Genomic DNA, 26070 nt, shown 5'->3' with positions numbered 1-26070 from the left:
CCCAAAATCAGAGGGGAATATTAGTATTACAATGTAGAAGTGTTAATAGGTAACAATGTAGAAGTGCATAAACCTAAAGTGCCCAACCGTAGGTCTAAACTTAACATAAACTGTAAAATGATCTCTTAATTCTGATTGGCTTATTGGAATGTTGTTCCAGGATCAACATACAGTTAAAGTCAGAATTATTAGCCCCCCATTGAATATTTTTTTTCTTTTTAATTTTTTTTTTCTTTCGTTATCATTTTTGTCTCTTTCTTCACTAAACCCAGCTGCATTAATACATTATGACCTAGGAGACGTGTTAGTCTTTTCGTGGCCATAAGTTATTGCTCGTGCTTTGATTTGAGCATGGATTTAATTCATCTAACACTACGAGACTAGTTTGACAGTGATGGATTCAGGCCTCGGGGAAAAGTTTGTCACTCGTAACTTTACACAATATGACCAAACTACCTTATTAAAATGAACATAATGATGCCGTCATAATTAATGTCATCTTTACCTTCATCAAATTTGGCTCCAAACTTTTTGGCGAAAAGAAATACATCTAATATTTAGGCTTAAAAAGACAACTCCAAATATTTGCACCATTTTTGGGCTGTTGCCTAACTAACTAGTCTAAAACTGAGGCTTTCTTTATCATTTATGTGTCTCTCTTTCTTCAGAAAACCCAGCTGCATTAATACATTATGACCTGGGAGACGTGTTAGTCTTTTCATGGACGCAAGTTACCGTTCACGCTTTGATTTGAGCATGAATTTAATTCATCTAACACTACGAGACAAGTTTGACAGTGATGGACTCAGGCCTCGGGGAAAAGTTTGTCACTCGTAACTTTACACAATTTGACCAAAATACCTTATTAAATTGAACATAATGATGCCGCCATTATTAATGTCATCTTTACCTTCATCAAATTTGGCTCCAAACTTTTTGGCGAAAAGAAATACATCTAATATTTAGGCTTAAAAAGACAACTCCAAATATTTGCACCATTTTTGGGCTGTTGCCTAACTAACAAGTCTAAAATTGAGGCTTTCGTTACCATTTTTGTGTCTCTCTTTCTTCAGCTGCATTAATACATTATGACCTAGGAGACGTGTTAGTCTTTTCGTGGCCATAAGTTATCGCTCGTGCTTTGATTTGAGCATGGATTTAATTCATCTAACACTACGAGACTAGTTTGACAGTGATGGAATCCAGCATCAGGGAAAAGTCTGTCACTCGTAACTTTACACAATGTGACAAATACCTTATTAAAACAAACATAATGATGCCGCCAATATTAATGTCATCTTCACCTCCCTTAAATTTGGCTCCGAATGTTTTGGCAAAAAAAAATATACATCTACATCTAATGTTAGGCTCATAAAGAAAACTCCAAATTTCTGCCCCTTTTTGTGCTGTTCCCTAACTAACTAGTCTAAAATTGAGGCTTTCGTTATCATTTGTGTGTCTCTCTTTCTTTACAAAACCCAGCTGCATTAATATATTATGACCTAGGAGACGTGTTAGTCTTTTCGTGGCCATAAGTTATCATTCACGCTTTCATTTGAGCATGAATTTAATTCATCTAACGCTATGAGACTAGTTTGACAGTGATGGACTCAGGCCTCGGGGAAAAGTGTGTCACTCGTAACTTCACCTGATGAAGACCATGTCGGTCGAAACGTTGTGATTTTGTGATATTGACATTAAAAAAAATTTTGAGAGCTGAAGTGGCAGTGTGCCGATTTACTTTGAATCTTTTGCTACTCGTAACTTTACACAATATGACCAAAATACCTTATTTAAAGGGAAAAAAAAGATGCCACCAATATTAATGTCATCTTTACCTTCATCAAATTTGGCTCCAAATGTTTTGCTAAAAAGAAATACATCTACATCTAATATTTAGGCTTAAAAAGACAACTCCAAATTTTTGCACCATTTTTGTGCTGTTCCCAAACTAACTAGTCTAAAATTGAGGCTTTCATTACCATTTGTGTGTCTCTCTTTCTTCTGCTGCATTAATATATTATGACCTAGGAGACATGTTAGTCTTTTTGTGGCCATAAGTTATCGCTCGTGCTTTGATTTGAGCATGTTTTTAATTCATCTAACACTACGAGACTAGTTTGACAGTGATGGACTCAGGCCTCAGGGAAAAGTTTGTCACTCGTAACTTTACTCAGTGTAGTGTTTTTCTCTCTCTGCCTCACTCCAGTTCAAAGATGTTAGCATTAAAAAAGGCAGGAGACTTAAAAATAAAAAAACTCAACATGAATGTGGAAAGGCAAGATTTTGGCATAAAAATTGCAAAGTAGCAGAGGTTTATTTATGCTGTGGGCCATCATTAGCCTGAGAAGGAGAGGGCGATTTCTGTCATAGTTGCTGTTCTAGTGATCCCAGAATGCTCTTGGCTCATATATATGGAGATTTATGAACTCTTCTTGTCAGGATTGTTTATTTGCTTCCGATATTCAAGCCCTCACTGTCTGTCTGAGTTCACACAGATACCGTCTTTCATTTGTCTGAGGAATTGCTTGCCATGTAAGCCCGACTCTGATACTCAACAAAAAATAATAATACTTCAAACTCAGCAGACTGAGCACATGCTGCATTTTCAAGATTACCACACTCAATTCTGAATTTTTCCTATATCAGGCACTTTTCCTGACTATGGTATAAGCTGATGTTAAAAAAGGGGAGTTTTGAGACATTAAGACATTCTCTGTCTTAATTGGAGTGTTTTATGTAATGCAACAGGAAAAAAAGGTAATATTTTAAATCCATTTTATATAGCTAAATATTTTCTTTCTCTTTAAGTTATTGAGCTATAGTATGAAGACAATAGGTTGAATCATGGATTTATTTAATCTGTGTATTTCAGTCCTTAATTTAATATGTTTTGCGACTAAATAACATGTTTAAAACTGTACTTAAAAATAAATAATAATATATTTATCTCATGTACTTTATTTTAAACTTCCAAATTAAAAAGAGAAATGTGCCTCTGAAAAAAATGATAATATATTTTTTAAAATAAATAAATATATACATTTCAAAAATAAAAAATAGGGTTTTATGCACTTTATCTCATGCACTTTATTTTAAATTGCTTAATTGAAAGAGAAATATGCCTAAATAAATATATTATAAATATATATTATAGATAAATATAGTAATAATTAATAAATATATTAATAAATATAAAAATGGTTTGAGTATAGATTTAATGTATGGATTTCAGTCATTAATTTAGTATGTTTAGCTCTTATCTCAGGTACTTAAATTACCAAATTGAAATATGCCTAAATAAATATGTTATAGATTTATTGTATAAATATAAAAAATAGTTAAACAATAAATTTAATGTATGCATTTGTCCTTAATTTAGTATATTTTGCATTAAATAAAATGTGTAAAATTGTGGTCAAAAATAATATATATATATATATTCATATATTTAAAATCCCCAAATTAAAAAGAGAAATGTGCCTCTGAAAATTTATTATAATAATATATTATAAATAAAAAAATATTATATAAATAAAAAAATTGTTTTTCCATACACTCTCATGCCCTTTATTCTAAATTCCCAAATTAAAAAAAGAGAAATATCTGTAAATAAATATATTATAAATGTATATTATAGATAAATATATTGTAAAAATAAATAAATAATTAAACTATAAATGTAATGTGTGTATTACAGTCATTGATATTTTGCTCTTATCTCATGTACTTTAAATTACCAAATTAAAAAAGATAAATATGCGTAAATAAATATATATTATAGATAAATATATAGTATAAATATAACAAATTGTTTGATTATAAATGTATTTATCTTATACATTTTAGTCATTAAGTTAGTTTGTTTTGCTTTTATCTCATGCACTTTACTTTGAATTATCAAATTAAAAAAGAGAAATATGCCTAAATAAATATATTATAAATACATATTGTAGATAAATATATTATATAAATATATATTTAAAAAATAGTTTGACTATAAATTTAATGTATTTATTTAATGTATGCATTTCAGTCATTAGTATGTTTTGCTCTTATCTCATGCACTTTATTTTAAATGACCAAATTAAAAAAGAGAAATTTGCATAAATAAATATATTATATAATTATATATATTATAGATAAACATATTCAGAGCATCCGTGGAGTCTTAAAGTCTTAAATTTCCAATTTTAGGCCCTAAAATATCAATATATCAATATCAATATAAAACAAAGCTTGACTACAAATTTAATGTATGTATTTCAGTCATTAATTTATTATGTTTTCCTCTTATCTCATCTACTTTATTTTAAATGACCAAATTAAAAGGGAAATTTGCTTCATAAACATAAAATACATATAAAAATACATTATAACATATTTTCAGTAATTATATTTAAATTATGCATTCATTTTATATAATTTTAAATAGCAACTCCGTGTTTAAAACTACATTTATGCATGTTTCAATATAAAAACAATACAGATTACAATAAGTTTGCAGATGATTTTCTGAAGTTTAGGCATCTCTTTTTATAAGACGTTTCCAACTGCTATTTATTTATATTATTACTTATTTATTATTTACACACTCACATATGTTTCATGAGATGCACAAGGTATGAAAACTTTCTCCATCCACCAGAACACTGCAGTTTATTAGTGATTGTCAAATGAGTAAATATGAATGTGTGCACAGCGCCGCTTAGTGGTAAAACCATAAATTCACTGCATTTTGTTAGCCATGCATCCCATAATTCTAACAGTTCCGAAGTTCACTCATGTGATTCACATTGCTCTAGATTAAATTGAGGCGTGCGGTCTGTAAATCTAATGAAATATTGAAAACAGGAGAATCTATGAGCCATTCTCATACAAGCAAACAACTAGGGCCAATTAGTATAATTAGACCACAGAGACGCTGTACATTAAACTAATTAACCTCAAAGTAATTAAACAAATGGACTTGAGTGAGTTTGCTGACATTAAAAAAAGAAACAACAGATCAATACGGGATGTTCTCCTCTTCTTTTATTTATTTATATTTAAGTGTAGATCTATTAAAGACACCTATAAATGCAAAAGCAATGAACAAAGTAATCATGAATCTTGTTCAAAACACCAATGTTGGGTTTTTAATTGGTATTACAAACTAGGAATGTGTGTGAAATGCTGTAGGCCTGATGGGTAAGAGCGTTTAATGTTAATGAACATGGCGCAGATGTGTTACTTTTCACCTCCGCACAGCTCCAGCAGGATCTTACGGTAATCGCCCGACGTGTCGCCCTAGAAAAAGACAACATATGGGGGAAACATTAGCACTGTGTTCAGGCAAATGACTCTAAAATAAGAGCTGACAGTTGTTATTGTTTTTTTAAATTGCAGATTAGATAGAAATGAGTTTCTATTGCAACTCTCATTCAGCCAAAGCCCACTTAAAGGGATAGTTCAACCAAAAATTTTAATTCTGTCATCATGTAATAATAATAATAAAAATAATAATAATAATAATTATAATAACAATATTAATAATAATAATAAGAAGAATTATTATTATAATAACAATATTAATAATAATAATAACAATAATAATAATAATAATAACAACAACAACAATAATAAAAACACTAATAATAATAGTAATAATAATAACAATAACACTAATAATAATAATAATAATAATAACACTAATAATAATAATAATAACAACAACAACAATAATAACAACAACAACAATAATAAAAACACTAATAATAATAATAGTAATAATAGCAATAACACTAATAATAATAATAATAATAATAATAATAACAACACTAATAATAATAATAATAATAATAACACTAATAATAATAATAATAATAATAATAATAATAATAATAATAACACTAATAATATTAATAATATTAATAATAATGATAATAATAATAACAACAATAACACTAATAATATTAATAATAATAATTATAATAATAATAATAATAATAACAATAACACTAATATAATAATAATAATAAAAATAATATTAACAATAATAATATTAATAATAATAATAATAATAATACATTTTATTTATAACACACTTTTCAAAGACCCAAAGCGCTTACGAGACAGAAAAAAACAACAAAGCAGAGTAAAACAATGAAAAATACAATAAAAAACACAGAAAGAATAAAAGAGATATCACAAATTAAAAACGGTCCTAAAAAGATAAGTTTTAAGTAGTTACTTAAAACACTCCAAGAAACCAGCATTCCTAATGTTTGTGGGAAAAGCGTTCCACACTCAGCCTTTACTTGTTTACAAACCATTATGAGTTTTTCGTTTGTTAAACGCAACATAATATATTTTGAAGAAAGCTAGAAATCTGTAACCATTGGCTTTCGTGGTATTTGTTTTCAGTTTTTACCGACTTTTTTGGCTTTGACAGAAGAAAGACATTCATAACGGTTCAGAATAGGGCTGCAAGATGCTGGAAAAGTCTGACGTTGTGATAATTAGTTGTTTCTGTGATATATACACTCACTGGCCACTTTATTAGGTACACCTGTCGAACTGCTCGTTAACGCAAATTTCTACTCTGCCAACAACTCAATGCATTTAGGCATGTGGACATGGTCAAATTGGTCTGCTGCAGTTCAAACCGAGCATCAGAATGGGGAAGAAAGGGGATTTAAGTCATTTTGAATGTGGCATGGTTGTTGGTGCCAGTATTTCAGAAACTGCTCACCTACTGGGATTTTCACGCACAACCATCTCTAGGGTTTACAGAGAATGGCCCGAAAAAGAGAAAATATCCAGTGAGCGGCAGTTCTGTGGGCGCAAATTCCTTGTTGATGCCAGAGGAGAATGGCCAGACTAGTTCCAGTTAAAAAAAGGCAACAGTAACTTAAATTAACACTCCTTACAACTGAGGTCTGCTGAAGAGCATCTCTGAACACACAACACATCCAACCTTGAGGCAGCTGGGCTACAGCAGCAGAAGACCACACCGGGTGGATCCATCCTGTCTTGTATTAACGGTTCAGGCTGCTGCTGGTGGTGTAATAGTGTGAGGGATATTTTATTGGCACACTTTGGGCCCATTAGTACCAATTAAGCATCATGTCAACGCCACAGCCGACCTGAGTATTGTTGCTGACCATGTCCATCCCTTTATGACCACAGTGTACCATCTTCTGATGGCTACTTCAAGCAGAATAACGCACCATGTTCAAGAAAGCAGTCTGAGATTATTCAGGCTTTATGACATGACAATGAGTTCACAGAACTCAAATGGCCTCCACAATCACCAGAGCTCAATCCAATAGAGCACCTTTGGGATGTGGTGGAACAGGAGATTCACATCATGGATGTGCAGCCAACAAATCTGCAGCAACTGCACAATGCTATCATGTCAATATGGAGCAAAATCTCTGAGGAATATTTCCAGTAGCTTGTTGAATCTCCGCCTTGAAGGATTAAGGCAGATCTGAAGGCAAAATAGGGTCCAACCCAGTACTAGTAAGGTGTACCTAATAAAGTGGCCAATGAGTGTACATTAATTGTTTCAATAATGTATATTTTCGTAATTTTTAAAAATTTATTAATTACATTTTTTAAATAAATTTTTTTTATTAAATATACTTATCTACTTTATTTATATTTATACTTTATTATAATATACTTTTTCAATTTAACATTTATTTATTTTTAATTTAATTTGTATTCAATATTCAATATATTGTATTTGTTTATTAATTTGTAATTTAAAAAAAAAATTTGCTAAGCTCATTGGCAGATTATTTTTGGTTGTTTTAAAGAAAACTCACTCAATTATAACATATTATTTCTTAAAACAAGACTATATTTTTTGCTTGTCTAGAAAGCACTTCGTGTTTTTGTCTTGTTTCTTGTCTAAATATCTAAAAATTCTTAAATCAAGAAGTAAGAAAAGCATTTTTTGTACCAACACAGACGATATAACCTTTACAAGTGCTGCCTGAAATGTTGAGTGTAGTGTAATGTCTCACCTTTATAAAGGAGTGCAGGGTTTTTCCGTACATCTTCAGGAACTCTGCTTTGATATCCAGCATATCTATCTCTGCACGAGCCACCATGATCCTGATCAGCACACTATCTGTAGTCCCTAAACCCTAAGAAATGATATTTTTGTATAAGTCATGCTGCTGATGTGTGCAAATGATGGATCAATGGTGATTTTGTGTACCTTCATGGACTTGTAGAGCCTCTCGGCAAAAAACGCTGGCTTGTTTTTTATGCATTTCACTGAAAAGGCAAACGGATGGCTTTTATATACATACATTGAAAGTGTGAAATGGATTGAAATGAATGCACTAACGCTGACCTATTGCCAGAAATACATCCTCTAGAGAGCCGGACATCTCTCGCTTTATGCTGTCCTCAATGTCTCGTCCAGATTTTTTCTGATACTCCTGAAACACTGGGGAAAAACAGGTGTCGTATACTTTAAATAATTCGGGAAGAAAGTCATTTACCATTTTTAAATCAAATCCGGACAGCTAAAAATTAATAATTCACGTTTTTGTTTGGCAATTAAATTAATATAGATTATACACTTGGCAGATTTTCATTCTACTGTAGTTGGTATTGTTGATAGTGCTTGTATATAGATAATATTCAACCAAAATTGTAACTATAAAAAAACAAAACTTTTTTTTGTACATTAAAATAACACTGAAATAAATTGTAAAAAACTGATCATCTTCATTTAAGGGACTCTCCCATCCTAAATAGAAAAATATATGTTATACGTGTAATTTCTTAATAATAGATCAAATCTACACTGTGTAATAATATTATAAATGGGTCTGATGTATTAGTTGGATAATATTTTTAGTTATTATAAAACTAAAAATATTCGATTTTTTTAAAATATTTTTTCAAATGATGTTTAACAGAGCAAGGACATTTTCACAGTGTGTCTGATAATATTATTTCTTCTGGAAAAAGTCTTATTTGTTTTATTTCAGCTAGGATAAAAGCAGTTTTTACATTTTTAAACAACATTTTAGGGACAAAATTATTAGCCTCTTTTAGCTATATTTTTTCTCGATAATCTACATTATCCATCAAACCATCGTTATACAGTAGCTTGCCTAATTACCCTAGCCTGGCTAGTTAACTAAATTAACCTAGTTAAGCCTTTAAATGTCACTTTAAGCTGTATAGAAGTGTCTTGAAAAATTTCTAGTCAAATATTATTTACTGTCATCATGGCAAAGATAAAATAAATCAGTCATTAGAAATGAGTTATTAAAACTATTATGTTTAGAAATGTGTTGAAGAAATCTGCTCTCCGTTGAACAGAAATTGGGGGAAAAATAAACAGGGGCCGAATAATTCAGACTTCAACTGTAAATCCTCTAAGGCACAGGTGTCAAACTCAGTTCCAAAAGGGCCGCAGTTCTGCACAGTTTAGTTCCAACCCTAATTAAACACACCTAATCAAACTAATTGAGTCCTTCAGGCTTGTTTGAAACCTACAGGTAAGTGTGTTGGAGCAGGGTTGGAACTAAACTGTGCAGGGCTTCGGCCCTCCAGGAAGTGAGTTTGACACCCCTGCTCTAAGGCATTATAAATTCTACTCTTTCTACTTTATTGTACAATACTTTTTTTCTTACTAATTAAATTATATTTATTTGTTTTTAGTTAAATTTTTATTCAATCTTCATCAGATTTTTGTAATAATTATTAGTCTTATTATTGTATTTACACTCTCAGAGATAAGTAGGTCCAAAATCAGGTACAAACCCGGTCACTTTTCAAACAGTACACTTTTGTACCTTAAATGTGCACATTGGTGGCTTATATGTACAATTTTGTATCTTTAGGATACACTTTTGTATTATTATGGTACTATGAGGGTTCACAATTGTACTTTTTAGGTATTTATATGTACCTTAACCCTTTAACTGCTCCACCAAGAAAGAAAAGTTGGATTGCATTTCTTAACTCCTAATGTCACTTGTTAATACACTCAATGCATTTTTTGTCAGTTTATTGTAAAAGTACCAGAATTAATACATATACGATGAAAAATCTGAAAATATGAGGACCAATTTATTCAAAAATATTTAAAATAAAAAACATTTTGAACACTAAATCAACTATATATTTTTAATTATGCAATAAAATATTTCAGATTCTCATTTAACATGTTTTCTTGTTTCGTTTTCTTTTTTTTACAATAAAACCAAAATCAAGTGTAGCAGTGCAACAGGATTGTTTGTTAGATTTTTATTTTATTTTTTATAAACCAACAGTGTTGTGTAAACCATTATTTAAAACAGTCCTTCTTTAACTTTAACAGGCATTATTTTAAAAAGTCAAAATATGGTCAACAATTTGGTAGGGCAGGCAGTTAAAGGTACATATGTGGACCTGTAATGTACAAAAGTGTACCTTAACCACCCCAGTGACAGGTATTGTACCTTTAATTCTGAGAGTGTATGACAGGTGTTGCGGGCAGATTTATTTCCATCCAGTGACCACAAGGTGGAAGCAGTGTGTGTACTTTATTATACCAGGGTCATATTCCATCATGTTATTATAACATCTGCAGTTTTATAAAACAGATCAGATCTAAGATCAGTGTTAATGACTTTTACTGTGTTTACCTCGCAGAAGGTGATTTCTGTTTCTCACACAGAGAACCGTCAGAAACTTCACCTCATCTGTTCCCCAGCGAGCTTCACCAGCCTCATAGATGTCCTGATAAAGCATAAACAATGCAGAACTTTACCAGAGTATTTCCCTTTATATAGGCCTACTGTTAATGATTGCTGAACATCGACAGCACTGCTGTTTGTCTATGGCTGAACACGCTATTATAAACCGCTCGCTGACAATGAACATCGACACACAACACCAGCACCATTCATTTAGATTATTTCCACACCTCGGGCACACTTTAAAACACAATCATGTCACTGCATTAGATCAAATGTAAGTGTGTGTATTTTAAAAGGAAGTGAGGCAGAAAAAGAGCACATGATTGTACGTTTTTTTTCTCCGCTACTGAATCATCAGCGTCAATTTGGGTTCGATTGCTGAACAAATGACTCTTATGAGTCGACTCTTTTTAAATGAACAAAAAAGAAGAACGGTTCTTCTTTTCGCGGAATCAAAATAGCGCAAACAAAGGGAATTCTTGAATGATGAACTGTTGGGTTTTCAAGTCCGATTCCCTAACCAGTTAACTTCTATAACTCTAACTTTTAAAAAAAATAATTTACAAAAATGATGGACCGGTGGACCGAATCCCAAACGACCAAATCTTATGAATCGGTTGTTTCTGGTCACAGAGCAACCGCAATCCTGAACAGCTAAATGGCAGATTATTTTACATAAAACAGAATTAATGAATTAACAGTTGTATATTTAAGTCAGGCGGTTCATTCCACTGTGGCGACCTCTAATAATTAAGGGAATGAGCTGAAGGAAAATTAATGAACAGTGTAAACATGCTGGGTTCCGCACAATTACTTCACATTGTCACAACACAAATCAATTAGGCTAAGTTAACCTAATCGTTTTTACAAATTGAAGTGGACTGAACATAAACAATCAAGTTGTCCCAAAACAAACATAAGTTTCAACTCAATTTAGTTTGAACAGACATCAATACCGTCCAACAAATTTCCAAACGAATGATTGTGAATCTTTTTTTTACTGTAAGCTTTGTTGAAGCTGCATAAGGCCTGCGAGATGTCCTTATATGATAATGTAAAGTTAAATATCATTAACAATTATGGATTGTCAGTGGGCTATTATCTTTAAATAAATATGAATGATTCATTCATTCATTTTCGTTTTGGCTTAGTCCCTTTTTTAATCCAGGGTCGCCACAGCGGAATGAACCGCCAACTTATCCAGCACTTGTTTTATTTTACGCAGCGGATGCCCTTCCAGACGCAACCCATCTCTGGGAAACATCCATACACACTCATTCACTCTCATTCACGAACAATTCAGCCAGCCCAATTCACCTGTACCGCATGTTTTTTGACTGTGGGGGAAACCGGAGCACCCAGAGCACCCGGAGGAAACCCATGCGAACGCAGGGAGAACATACAAACTCCACACAGAAATGCCAACTGACCTAGCCAAGGCTCGAACCAGCGACCTTCTTGCTGTAAGGCGACAGCACTACCTACTGCACCACGGCGTCGCCAAAATGAATGATCATAATTTTTAAATCCTAAATGGACACCTACTTTTAAAAGCATTCAAATAAACTATTTGATTTGTTAAGCGAGAAGTCCCTAGATTAAGACATTCAGAACAAATATATCTAATATTCAGGCAAAAAGCTACCGCTAACCACGTCAAAATCCTCACCTTTGCATCCTGGACAGCCTGAGCCTCATCTACCTTAGTGCTCTCGTCACGCCCAGCCTGTAAACAAAGCAGAAAAAACCCTGATGTCAATAACTCCAGTCTGTCAAACCTGCTCCGGAAACGGAGGACCACAAGGGTTTGCAAACCAAACAAAGCACTGAAAGTCTTCCTCACAAATGTACTAAAAGGGATAGTTCACCCAAAAATGTCAATTTTGTATTCATTTACTCACCCTTGACTTGTTCCAACCCAGTTTTTATTTTGGTTGAACACAAGAAGATATTTCAAAGAATGTTTGAAACTGTGTTAACAAGTGACTCCCATACAAAAACACATACCATGGAAGTCAGTTGTTACAGGTTTCCAACATTCTTCAAAATATCTTCTTTTATATTCGACAGAAAAAAGGTGGAGGTGGAGTAAGTCAACCAATCAAGTTAATGACAGTATTCATTTTAAGGTGAACTATGTCTTCAAAAGAGGTGATTTGTTTATTTACCGTGAGCAATGACACCAAGACCCTCTGGAACATTCCGGATGTGTCTCCGCAGATGTCGTCCTCCAGACTCTTGTCATGTTCTAAGATAATGAGGTTATCAGGAAAAGCAAAGTGAATGAAAATAGTGTCATATGAAAAGATTTATAATGCAAAATAATAAAAAATAACTAGCATGCACCTTTCTTGTAAGCGGCGACGATTTCTTTTATCTCAGCATTGCTTCTCGAGGCCAGGATGTCAATTAGACAAGCCTCTTCCGTCCCTGCTCCCTGAGCACAAAATACAATATAGCAAGGTTAAAAATAATATTAATAATAATCCTTCTGAATTCACCTAAAGCCACTGATAGAGGTGAACTTTTTGGGGTCATTATCATTAATATCTTTGCCAGATATTAGCATTGTCATAATACTGGAACGTCAATACCTTAAAAAAATATCGATTCGATTTTCAATACCGTAGAGAACAAATCAAGCAACATTAGAAGTAAGCAAATGAACTGAAAGGGGAAAATACATTCACCGGCCACTATATTAGGTACACCAACTGCTCGTTAATGCAAATTTCTAATCAGCCAATCACATGGCAGCAACTCAATGCATTTAGGCATGCAGACATAGTGAAGTCGAACATGACAATGAGTTCACTGTACTCAAATGGCCTCCACAGTCACCAGATCTCAATCCAACGGAAGATCTTTGGGATGTGGTGAAACGGGAGATTTGAATCACGGATATGCAGCCGACTGAGTGATGTTATCATGTCAGTATGGAGTAAAATCTCTGAGGAATTTTCCAGTACCATGTTGAATGTATGCCGTGAAGCATTAAGAAAGTTCTGAAGGCAAAAGGGGCTTCAACCTGTTACTAGCATAAAGGTGTACCTAATAAAGTGGCCGGTGAGTGTATAGCTAAACCACATAATGCTTATAGCAAGTCCTTAAGTCCAATAATAAATTAGTGCAATCTAGTCTTTTTTTTTGATTGAAATAAAAGTTTTGAAATCTTAATATTGTCATTAATTATTGATCTCCCTGCTGGGAATGAGAAGGTGGGAGAGGGTAAAGCCAGCATTACTAACCAAAAGCAAGATTTGATTATTTTAAATATTTCAGTATCAATATTTTTGAAAATACTACCACATATTGTAACTTTATTTTATTGACATATTTAACCAGGAATGTCCCATTGAGATACAATATCTCCTCAACCATGGAGTCCTGGTCAAGACTTTGTGTGTTGTGAGAAATATTTTGCTGTAACTCAGACGCACACAAAAATAATATAAGCCATAATTAATTATTAAAACATGTGCACCATTCTAAATAGACAGACCTTAAAATATGTTTAAATATGGCTATAGATGGTACACATTTCATATGTGGTATATTTTGAAGCTCATTCAATACATTTGGAGCATATTTAGAGAATGCAGATCGACCAAATTGTGTATGAAAAAAGGCATCTTAAGTAAGAATAAATCTGCTAATCTGGTATTATAAGTGTTTGAGCAGTACACCACCAAACTAGATATATACTGTGGTAATTTACCGACTAAAGCTTTAAAAAGAAAAATGCACACATGTTGTTTTCACCTTGATTGTAATAAAGTCCATTCTGTCATTTTATATATAAATTACAGTGATGTGTGTGCATACTTGAACCTGTGACAAACAGGCACCATAATAAACAATATCCAATATATACACATACAGCTGAAGTCAGAATTATTAGCCCCCTTCAATTTTTTTTCTTCTTTTTTAAATATTTCCCATATGATGTTTAACAGAGCAAGGAAATTTTCACAGTGTGTCTGATAATATTTTTTCTTCTGGAGGAAGTCTTATTTGTTTTATTTCGGCTAAAATAAAAGCAGCTTTAAATTTTTAAACACAATTTTAGGGACAAAATTATTAGCCCCTTTAAGCTATATTTTTTCTCGATAATCTACAGAACAAACCATCGTTATAGAATAACTCGCCTAATTACCCTAACCTGCCTAGGTAACCTAATTAACCTAGTGAAGCCTTTAAATGTCACTTTAAGCTGTATAGAAGTGGCTTGAAAAATATCTAGTAAAATATTATTCACAGTCATCATGACAAAGATACAATAAATCAGTTATTAGAGATGAGTTGTTAAAACTATTATGTTTAGAAATGTGTTGAAAAAAATCTGCTCTCCGTTAAACAGAAATTGGGGAATAATTCAGGGGGGCTAATAATTCTGACTTTAACTGTATATACACATACACATGCGCATACACACACATGCATAAAAATTTACTAGACAATGTGTAAAATGTACGTTTTTAAGTTACATATAATTTGCATGTTTAGTTCACTGATGGACTACAGACACTGCCTTTATAGATGATCAAAACCTACATAGCTATAAAATTAATTTGCATAATGGCTGTCCAGAGATGTGTTTCCACCAGAGTAGACAGATAACAATGTTCCTCATTTGCAGGATTTAAAGCTCTGTGTGTTTGTTTTTAGAAACACGTGCACCGTTCTAAATAGACAGATATTAAAATATGTTCAAATATGGCTATAGATGGTACACATTTCATTTGTAGTATATTTTGAAGCTCATTCAACACATTTGGAGCATATTTAGAGAATGCAGATCGACCAAATTGTGTACGAAAAAAATGGCATCCTAAGTAAGAATAAATCTGCTGATCTGGTATTATAAGTGTTTGGCAGTACACCACCAAACTGGATATATACTGTGGTAATTTACCGACTAAAGCTTTAAAAAGAAAAATGCACACATGTTGTTTTCACCTTGATTGTAATGAAGTCCATTCTGTCTATAAATTACAGTGATGTGTGTGGATACTTGAACCTGTGACAAACAGGCACCATGATAAACAATATCCAATATATATACATACAGTTGAAGTCAGAATTATTAGCCCCCTTCAATTTTTTTTTCTTCTTTTTTAAATATTTCCCATATGATGTTTAAATGAGCAAGGAAATTTTCACAGTATGTCTGATAATATTTTTTCTTCTGGAGAAAGTCTTATTTGTTTTATTTCGGCTAAAATAAAAGCAGCTTTAAATTTTTTAAACACAGTTTTAGGGACAAAATTATTAGCCCCTTTAAGCTATATTTTTTTCTCGATAATCTACAGAACAAACCATCGTTATACAATAACTCGCCTAATTATCCTAACCTGCCTAGGTAACCTAATTAACCTAGTTAAGCCTTTAAATGTCACTTTAAGCTGTATAGAAGTGTATTGAAAAATATCTAGTAAAATATTATTCACAGTCATCATGACAAACATAAAATAAATCAGTTATTAGAGATGAGTTATTAAAACTATTATGCTTAGAAATGTGTTGAAAAAATCTGCTCTCCGTTAAACAGAAATTGGGGAAAAAATAAACAAGCGGTCTAAAAATTCAGGGGGGCTAATAATTCTGGCTTCAACTGTATATACACATACACATGCATAAAAATTTACTAGACAATGTGTAAAATGTACGTTTTTAAGTAACATATAATTTGCATGTTTAGTTCACTGATGGACTACAGGCACTGCCTTTGTAGAGGATCAAAACCTACATAGCTATAAAATTAATTTGCATAATGGCTGTCCAGAGATGTGTTTCCACCAGAGTAGACAGATAACAATGTTCCTCATTTGCAGGATTTAAAGCTCTGTGTGTTTGTTTTTAGATAGCAAAAGCTCATTTTAAACTTCCCCATCTATCCTCACTAACCTTGATGGCGTTTCTCAGCTCATGTGCGTCGTACACCGCTGCAGGCATCATCAGGCCCACCACAACCTTCTCAAAGTTTCCAGTCAGCTCAGACTTCAGGCAGTCCATCAATTCCTGAAAGAGCGTTTTAGGGTTATTTACCACATGGAAACCAGAATCTAAAATTAGAATAAATACATTCATTCATGCTGTAAAACAAAAAATCACAAACTCAAAATGGACTATTCCTTTAAATCAGGGGTCTCAAACTCAATTTACCTGGGGGCCGCAGGAGGCAAAGTCTGGGTGAGGCTGGGCCGCATAAGGGATTTCACAAAAAAAAGTCCTCAAATGTCATTATTAACAGTTTTAATTATTTCTTCTGAACATGAAGTGTCCTGAACATCAATAGAACATTGAGTGAAGATTATGAACAGTTCTTCTGAACATGGAATCTTTTGCCTACTCCTTGCTGCCAGAGACTTGACAGCGCTTCTTCTCACAAATCTGAACCACATTTGGCTTGAGAGCGGAAGCAGTTGAGACCCTCAGTATGGCTTGAAGATGATCATCATTAAGTGTAGACCTGTACTTTGACTTATTGAAGTCCTAGGGAAAAAAGTGGGGGAACTCACTCAAAACTTCCATTCCCTCACCTAAAAAAAGGCGTATATATGTATAAATAAAACACCCCCACCCCACTCCAGTCACATCAGTCTGTACCAGTCTGTATCTACCTATAATATCAATATATATAAGATGCAGGGCAGGCACGTGCACACATAGGGCTCAACCTGTGGAGTGCACATGCCCTTTTTAGTCTTGCATAGAAAGTGCCCTTCCAAAATGATCAAAAGTGCCCCCGCGACGCGACACACCCTCTGTCCCGCCCTTCAGTAGGCGCGCGATAACACCGCTCTTGAGTACGCGCGCGACAACACAGCTGATCAGAACGCACGCGACAACACGCATTGAGTGACAAGCGCGCTGTGTACGGATAGAATCAGCGGAGCGCTCTCTCTCCCCGCTCTGCTGATTCTGTCAGTGTACAGCGGTCGGCGCGGGCCACAAAATATTGGACTGAGGGCCGCAAATGGCCCGCGGGCGGCGAGTTTGAGACCCCTGCTTTAAATGGAACCTTTGTATTTTTATTATAAATAATTTATCTTTAATTAAAATAGCTTTTGCAGTGACATTTCTTCTCTGATTGGGGTTTACTGGTGTAAGGGAGGAATAAACAGGTCACTCATAACCATGCAATCAATTCCACATGTACATATTAAATCCTGCTCTGTATATTTGTTATTCTTTAGAAGTCAGGTGATTGGTTGGGCCATTCCACAGCTTGATTTTCTTTCTCTGAAAGCATCTGAGAGTCTCCTTGGCTGTTTTTTGGATCACTGTCTTGCTGAATTGTCCACCCTGGTTTCATCTTCATCCTCCTGCTAATGTAGATGTTGGAGTGAAGCAGCTGATATTCATTTACACTGATGAAGGGCAGAGGGTTGCTGAAGAACTACTGAGAGATTTCGGCTGCTGTCTGGGCTTTCCATGCCTTTCTACACCTTCCTTTCTTCATGTGTTCAATACTTTTTCCTTTGTCATTTCGTTTTATTACACATAACTTCATTTGTAAATCAAATAGTTCTGTTTTCTGTGGATTTGTTTGGTTGTTACCATTTACACTGAAGAAGGGCAGAAGGTAACTGAAGAACTACTGAGATTTCAGCTGCTTTCTGGACTTTCTGTCGTTCTCACCTCCCTTTCTTCATTTGTTCAATACTTTTTCCCTGCATAATTCTATTCTATTACACATAACTTCATTTGTAAACTAATTAGATTTGTTTTCTTTGCATATATAGATTTCTTTGATTGTTACCAATCCTGCTCTGTACATTCGTTATCCTTCTAGAAGCAGTTTCATTCAGGATTGCACAACAATAGGGAAATAAGGCAATTGTAACAGCTGTTTAATGCCAACTTTACAGTGCAAGTTTTAAGGTTTCTAATCTTGTATTTTTGTAGGTTTCCTACAATACCTTCACATTTATCCAAACTAAAAAAGATAAACACAAAAAGACACCTTTAAGCTTTTTTATTTGTGGCGCCTGTAGATTTTGTGGTCTAAAAATGTATAATCGTTGTGCCCTATATGTGTACAGCCTTTAAGAATAAAAATTCATGAATATGAAAAAAACAAGTCAGAGATAATTTTAGAAAGATAAAAAATACTTTAGAAAAAAAAACAGTTCAGTTTTTAATATTTATACCTCAATGTTTTGCCTAAAATTGTCACAGGTCATTCATTCATTCATTTTCTTGTCGGCTTAGTCCCTTTATTGATCTGGGGTCGCCACAGCGGAATGAACTGCCAACTTATCCAGCAAGTTTTTACGCAGCGGATGCCCTTCCAGCCGCAACCCATCTCTGGGAAACATCCACACACACATTCACACATACACTACGGACAATTTAGCTTACCCAATTGTACCGCATGTCTTTGGACTGTGGGGGAAACCGGAGCACCCAGAGGAAACCCACGCGAACGCAGGGAGAACATGCAAACTCCACACAGAAATGCCAACTGAGCCAATGTTCGAACCAGCGACCTAGCGACCTTCTTGCTGTGAGGCGACAGCACTTCCTACTGCGCCACTGCCTCGCCGTCACAGGTCATTGTTTGGCTAAAATTTGGCCTAAAATTGTCACAGGTCATTTTTATCCAGTGAGACAACATGAGGGTTGAGCTGGTTAGAAAAGTTCTGATGAATTCTGATAATTCTGATTTAGGTGTTCAAGCATTAAAAAAAAAGATTTTAAAAATGTGTTTAAAGGGGTGAAGTATTCACACAATCTTGCTATTCGAGTGCCTCAGAGTTCTTGGACTGCTTCTCTTTTTCATTCACATCATGGCATTACATAGAGGATAACAAAAGTCTTGTCTTTGATTCCAGTTTTGAGAGCAACAAATATTAACTTGAATTCTATTCTGTTGATCATTTGGAAAAGTGGCAGAAGGTGGATTTATCTGATGAATCATCTGTTAAGCTGCATCCCAATCATCACAAATACTGCAGAAGACCCACTGGAACCAGCATGGAGCCAAAATTCTCACAGATATCAGTCAAGTTTGGTTAAGGAAAAATCATGGTTTGGGGTTACATTCAGTATGGGGGTGTGCGAGAGATCTGCAGAGTGGATGGCAACAACATTTGTGCTGCCCATTACATTACAAACCACAGGAGAGGGACAATTCTCCAGCAGGATAGCGCTCCTCATACTTCAGCCTCCATATCAAAGCTCCTGAAAGCAAAGAAGGTCAAGCTGCTCTAGGATTGACCAGCCCAGTCACCAGACATGAACATTATTGAGCATGTCTGGGGTAAGATGAAGGAGGAGGCATTAAAGATGATTGTCTTGATGAACTCTGGGAGTCCTGCAGGAACGCTTTCTTTGCCGTTCCAGATGACTTTATTAATCAGTGATTTGAGTCATGTCAGAGATGTATGGATGCAGTCCTCCAAGCTCATGATGGAGTCAGACACAATACTCATTCTGTCTCCACTGCAGCAGGACTTTATATTCTAGACTGGACATTATTTCTGTTCAGAGACAAGACTTTTGTCTAAGCCAGGGGTGTCCAAACTCAGTCCTGGAGGGCCGGTGTTCTGCTGAGTATAGTTCCAACTTGCTTCAACACACCTGTCAGGAAGCTTTTAGTATATCTAGTAAGAGCTTGATTAGCAGGTTCAGGTGTGTTTGATTAGGGCTGGAGCTAAACTCTCCAGGACACCTGCTCTCCAGAATTGAGTTTGGACACCCCTGGTCTAAGCAAAGTCAGACCTTACTGTCCTAATTAAATCATTAAAAATCAAGGCATGATCATATTTTATTTTGGTCAAATAAGCGTAATCTAGAGGCCTTTGCCTTTCATATAAGCCACTTCTGATATCAAATAATCAACTAGAAGTCAAGTTATTTGCTGTTCCTAAAACTTGGAAAGGTGACTTTAGTCAGGTAGTGTTGGTTTGTTATTCAGAAACCTAACAAGAACTTGCCTATACTGTATCTCCTGCATCAGGTTAAAGTGTGTGTTTATTTTACAAAGGTCTCAGGATCAACATAAGGGTGAGAAATTAATAGCAGAGATTTGTTGTTGAGAAAAGTGTTTTGTTCGTGTCTTCTGTGAGCCTCAAGAGGACGTTGGGTGTGAAAGTTTGGCCTTCTCAATGAGACACAGTCCAGATTTTCCCACTCAATGACTCACACTTTCTTATTACACACACACACTGAGGCTAGAATCTCTCAGAGTTTCCATTAACAACAGCAGCTAAGGCCTGACCGTGACTTTTACTCATTTCATTGACCGGTTTACAGAGTTACACATTAATAGAGGGCAACCACCGGGAAGTACAATAAAAGTCAATGAAGCATTCTTGATGATATCGGTCATAAAGCACTGGGATGTCTCCTGAAGACACCACTCTCTCTGTTCACAGCATGTGGATATTTACATGAAGCGTTAATGATTGAAGTCGCTGGACAGAGTCTGTTATCAGCGACTCATTCTGGTCTTTGTTTAGCTTCATACTGGCTTCAGATTTATCAGGACTTGTCAACATTGTTATCTAATCACCATATGTTTTATACAAATACAACCTGGTTGGCTACCAATGATGTCCCTGCCATTAGGAACTTCAGTTAAGATAACAAGATCATATACAGTTGGGGAAATAAGTATTGAGCACGTTATGTTTTTACTGGGGATGATATTTCTAAAGGAGCTGTTGACATGGGATTGAACTAGATTTTGGTAAAAACCCAAACAAAGCAAACATAAAACTACTGAAATGTGTTTAATACTTTATATAAAAGGCTTTTTTGGTGATGGCAGCTTAAAGACGCCTCTCATATGGAGGATGAAGTCACATGCATTGCTCTGGTTACAGTTTTCCACAGACTTCAGCAGAGTGTCTAAATCTTGATGCTTCTGTGGGTCTCGTCTATTAAATCTGAGCTTTATTTTGTATTTCCTATTGGATTCGGATCAGGTGATTGGCTGGGCCATTCTACAGCTTTATTTTCTTTCTCTGAAAGCATTTAAGAGTTTCCTTGGCTGCGTTTTGCATCATTGTCTTGCTGAAATGTCCACCCTGGTTTCATCTTCATCCTCCTGCTAATCTAGATGTTGGAGTGAAGCAGCTGATAATCATTTACACTGATGAAGGGCAGAGGGTTGCTGAAGAACTATTGAGAGATTTCGGCTGCTGTCTGGGCTTTCCATGCCTTTCTACACCTTCCTTTCTTCATGTGTTCAATACTTTTTCCTTTGTCATTTCGTTTTATTATACATAACTTCATTTGTAAATCAAATAGTTCTGTTTTCTGTGGATATGTGGATTTGTTTGGTTGTTACCAACATCCGCAAAAAATAAAAAATAAAAAATGCTTTCTGAGAAAAAGGGTGACGTGTTCAATACTTATTTCCCCCATTTATTAAACCAAAAAAGGACTGTTAATTGAGTTTCTAAAGAAACGTTATCTACACAGCTGTAGTGTTACGTTTTACCTTTCCCACGCTCAGCTTGAAAGCCTCCTTGATTTTCTGCCTTTGTGCAATCGTGCGATGAGCGAGGATCTCGATGATGGTCGCCTCGTTGGTACCTGAAAAGTAGCTTAATTTTAGTATTTGCAAAATTACAATTTTGTAATGATTTTAACACTTTCAGGGCATTTAATTGGCATCAGTCAAAGCCTAAGTTATAATATTTATAAATAATAAGGCTGCACAATATATCGTTCTAGCATCGTTATCGCAATGTTGGAACATCGCTGGATCTGCAATGTTAAATCTCAATTCAGTTCGGTGCCAATAGCTTAGTGGTTAAGTGCGTTGACACATCGTCATCTTGGATTTATAAGGTTCTATCTGCATTCTGAACGATTTTGAGATACTGAGCTTCAAAGTTTTTGCATTCCATATAGCAAACAGTATGTTTTTAAAATAAGGATTTGTTTTTTAAATAAAAATTCTTAAAATGTAAGCAACTTATAAAAAACGTCTCAATGTAAATAAGTTGTCATTTAATAAGAATATGTCAATAACTCAATTTTGACAAATGTCAGGTAGAACCTTAAAATTCTAAGGTGACTACATAGCACTCAGGTGCACATAGCACTCGCGGCGACCGGACTTCGATCCCTAGCTAGAGGTCCTTTACGGATCCTTCCCCTATCTCTGCTTCCCACACTTTCCTGTCTGTAAATCTCCACCATCCTATCAATAAAGGTGAAAACCACAAAAAAAAATTATATATATATATATATATATATATATATATATATATATATATATATATATATATCTATCTATCTATCTATCTATCTATCTATCTATCTATCTATCTATCTATCTATCTATATATATATATATATATATATATATATATATATATATATATATATATATAAATATAAATGTGTATATATATATATATTTTGTAATAATTCTTTTACATATTTTTGAAAATTATTTAGCTTGTTTCAAGGGAAAACTCAATTAATTTTGACTTTTACCTCTAAACATTAAAACAAAACAATATTTTACTTGATTTAATTTATTTATTTTTTTTAAACTTGGACTAAAAATGAGACAGAAACTTCAAGTTATAAAAGCATTATTTGCATTATTAGTTTAATTATTCAATTTCTGTACCTGAATACTCCCCAGAAAAAAAGCCAAATAGAGGTATTCAAATACATAAAAACAGCTAAAAATATTCATATTCCAATATGCATCACAGAAAAATTTAATTTCGCAATATAAGATTTTTTCCAATATATTTTCCAATAGCCCTAATATATATATATATATAAATAAATAAATACATATACACACACACACACACACACACACACACACACACACACATACATACATACATACACATGAGTGTGTGTGTGTGTGTGTGTTTCTAGGAAGAACAAGAAGTAAGTTTTGTTCACTTTTCTTACATGGAAGGGATTACCAGAATTACAAAATGCATGTTACCAATATTGCCTTGGGCTGAAATCACATGCTTGATTGTAATCTTGAAGGAATTTACTTTGTTGACACTTTCAGAAAGCGGAGAATGCACAGTATTATTTAAAATATCAAATTACATGTTAGTCATAACTCACTTAAAACCCACAAGTAAGTCAGTGTGTAACAGCAGCAGTGTTGAGTTTCGTAACACACGTCACGCTGAAAATCAGCTGAAGGCCATTAAAACAGAAATGTGTGTTCACAACAACATTCATCACCCATGAAGAAAACACCGCTGAGTTTGCCGTTTACTGACTCAGTGTCAGAGAAGAGTTTAAAGCGACAGTCCACCCAAAACTAAATACTCTGTCATCCTTTACTTACTCGAGTTTCTTTTTTCTGTTAAACACAAAAGAAGATATTATTAAAACTGTTGTAAAATCACTGAGTTCCATAGTATTTTTTAACCATGGATGTCAATGGCTAGTGGTTACCAACATTCTTCAAAATATCTTCTTTAGTGTTTAACAAAAGAAAGAAACTCATAAAGCAATTAATTTCTCATCTTCGAAACAGAAATGAGGATATTTTTGATTCATTCATTTCTTTTCGGCTTAGTCCCTTTATTAATCAGGAGTCGCCACAGTGGAATGTATCCAGCATATGTTTTATGCAGCAGATGCCCAACCGCAACCTAACACCGGGAAACATCATTCTCACTCATACACTTTGGCCAATTTAGTTCATCCCATTCACCTATAGTGCATGTGTTTGGACTTTGGGCTCCCGGAGAAAAAACCCACACCGACACGGGGAGAACATGCAAACTCCACACAGAAATGCCAACTGACCCAGCCGGAACTAGCGACCTTCTTGCTGTGAGGCGATCGTGCTACCCATTGCGCCACTGTGCTGCCCAATATTTTTGATTTAACAGTGTAATTTGTGGTGTTGATCGACACAGTGGCTCAGTGGTTAGAACTAGCATTTCTGTGTGGAGTTTGCATGTTCTCCAGGTGTTCCTCCGGGTGTTTCGGTTTGTCCCACAGTCCAAACACAAGCGCTATAGGTGAATAGGATGAACTAAATTGGCTGTAGTGTAGGAGTGTGTGTGTGTGTGAACGAGTGTGTTTTCGTTTTTCTAAGTGCTGGGCTGCAGCTGGAATGGCATCTACTGCATAATACATATGCTGAGTAGTTGGCGGTTCATTCCGCTGTGGCGACCCCTTATAAATCAGAGACTAATTGGAAGGAAAATGAATGAATGTTGTATTTTACTGCTGTTTTGACTGACATTTTTTATAGTGAGGAACCAAATGAGTGAACGTAATTTTTCATTTGAGGGTGAACTATCCGTTTAACTGGAAATTACGACACACTGAGGTATCTGATCTGCTTTTAGATCAATTCAGAGGATCATTTTTCTTTGATTTAAATGGAAACTTATTTAATCATATTTAAATGCTCTCATGTTAAAGTCCAGTTGTGATTGGTCTGGTCTCTCTCACCTGCTCCTTTCATGGCATTATATATTTTCTGGGCATCATCCTCTGGCTTGAAGCCTGACGCCTCAGTCACAGTTCCACGGTTTCCCAACTACAGTAAATAAAAGTGAAAATGACACCTTGAGGTAGATTTCAAGAGTGCGAACCGTAAGTGTAAAGTGACACTGACATATTTAGAGTCTCAGATGTGCATGACAACTCAAAGATCAGACTGTGTCAAGGATCAAACATTTATTAACCATGAACATTTTAGCGCTGTTAAATAATAAATCCTGACTAATCACATGCAAATTAAAGTTAGCAGAACAATGAGCATACTACTGTATATTTATTATGTGTTTGTGTCTGTAATGAGTACAGCACTTACAGACCTCCCTTTTAAATTAACATTTTCTACACTCTCAGAAATAAAGGTACAGGAGCTGTCACTAAGGCAGAACCTTTTTAAAAGATATTTTTTAAAAGCATATTTGTACCAAAAGAGTTCAGAGTGGTACCTAAAAGGTGCAAATTAGTGCTTAAATATACCTAAAAAGTACCTTTGAGGTACCATTATGGACCCTTCAGGCACAGATATGCACCTTTTGAAAAGGTACAGCCTCAGTGACAGCACATATACCATTATTTCTGAGAGTGTAGGATGCTTTACAATATTATATTTGTAAATATAATAATAGACCATTTCTATTGGCCCATGAATATTTCCTGCTTGTTATCAAACTACTGTAATTCATAACTGTAACAATAACTGTTTAATAATATCTTAATGTTTAAACTGCTGTCCTAACATTATTTATTAATATGTGGACCTTTTTGGATTCTTGAAAGCTATAGAAATTAAAAATGTACAACCGGAAATACGCTAGGACCATTGTATTTGTTTACAACCCTCAAAATGGTCTATAGTTTAGTCAGTACCAACGCCAAAACTGGAACTAATCTAACAAAATAACCT

General features: G+C 34.4%; 1 protein-coding gene across 3 annotated transcripts in view; it reads right to left on the bottom strand.

The window, feature by feature from the left end:
* Positions 1-5012: 5012 nt before the first annotated feature.
* anxa4 (annexin A4) overlaps positions 5013-26070 on the bottom strand; it is a 30695-nt gene continuing 9637 nt past the window's right edge. Inside the window, 11 exon segments of one of the 3 annotated variants that reach the window (NM_181764.3) lie at positions 5013-5289; positions 8016-8138; positions 8213-8271; positions 8351-8446; positions 10644-10737; positions 12367-12423; positions 12866-12945; positions 13044-13134; positions 16605-16718; positions 22153-22247; positions 25119-25206. In NM_181764.3, coding sequence (NP_861429.1) covers positions 5230-5289; positions 8016-8138; positions 8213-8271; positions 8351-8446; positions 10644-10737; positions 12367-12423; positions 12866-12945; positions 13044-13134; positions 16605-16718; positions 22153-22247; positions 25119-25206 — 957 coding nt within the window. In that variant the 3' untranslated portion in view covers positions 5013-5229. 3 annotated transcript variants of the gene reach the window in all.

Source organism: Danio rerio, chromosome 10 (assembly GCF_052040795.2).
Source record: "Danio rerio strain M-AB ecotype USA chromosome 10, GRCz13ab, whole genome shotgun sequence".
NCBI lineage: Eukaryota > Metazoa > Chordata > Actinopteri > Cypriniformes > Danionidae > Danio > Danio rerio.
Note: the sequence above shows the minus strand (reverse complement) of the source record. Positions and strands in the feature narration are given on the sequence as shown.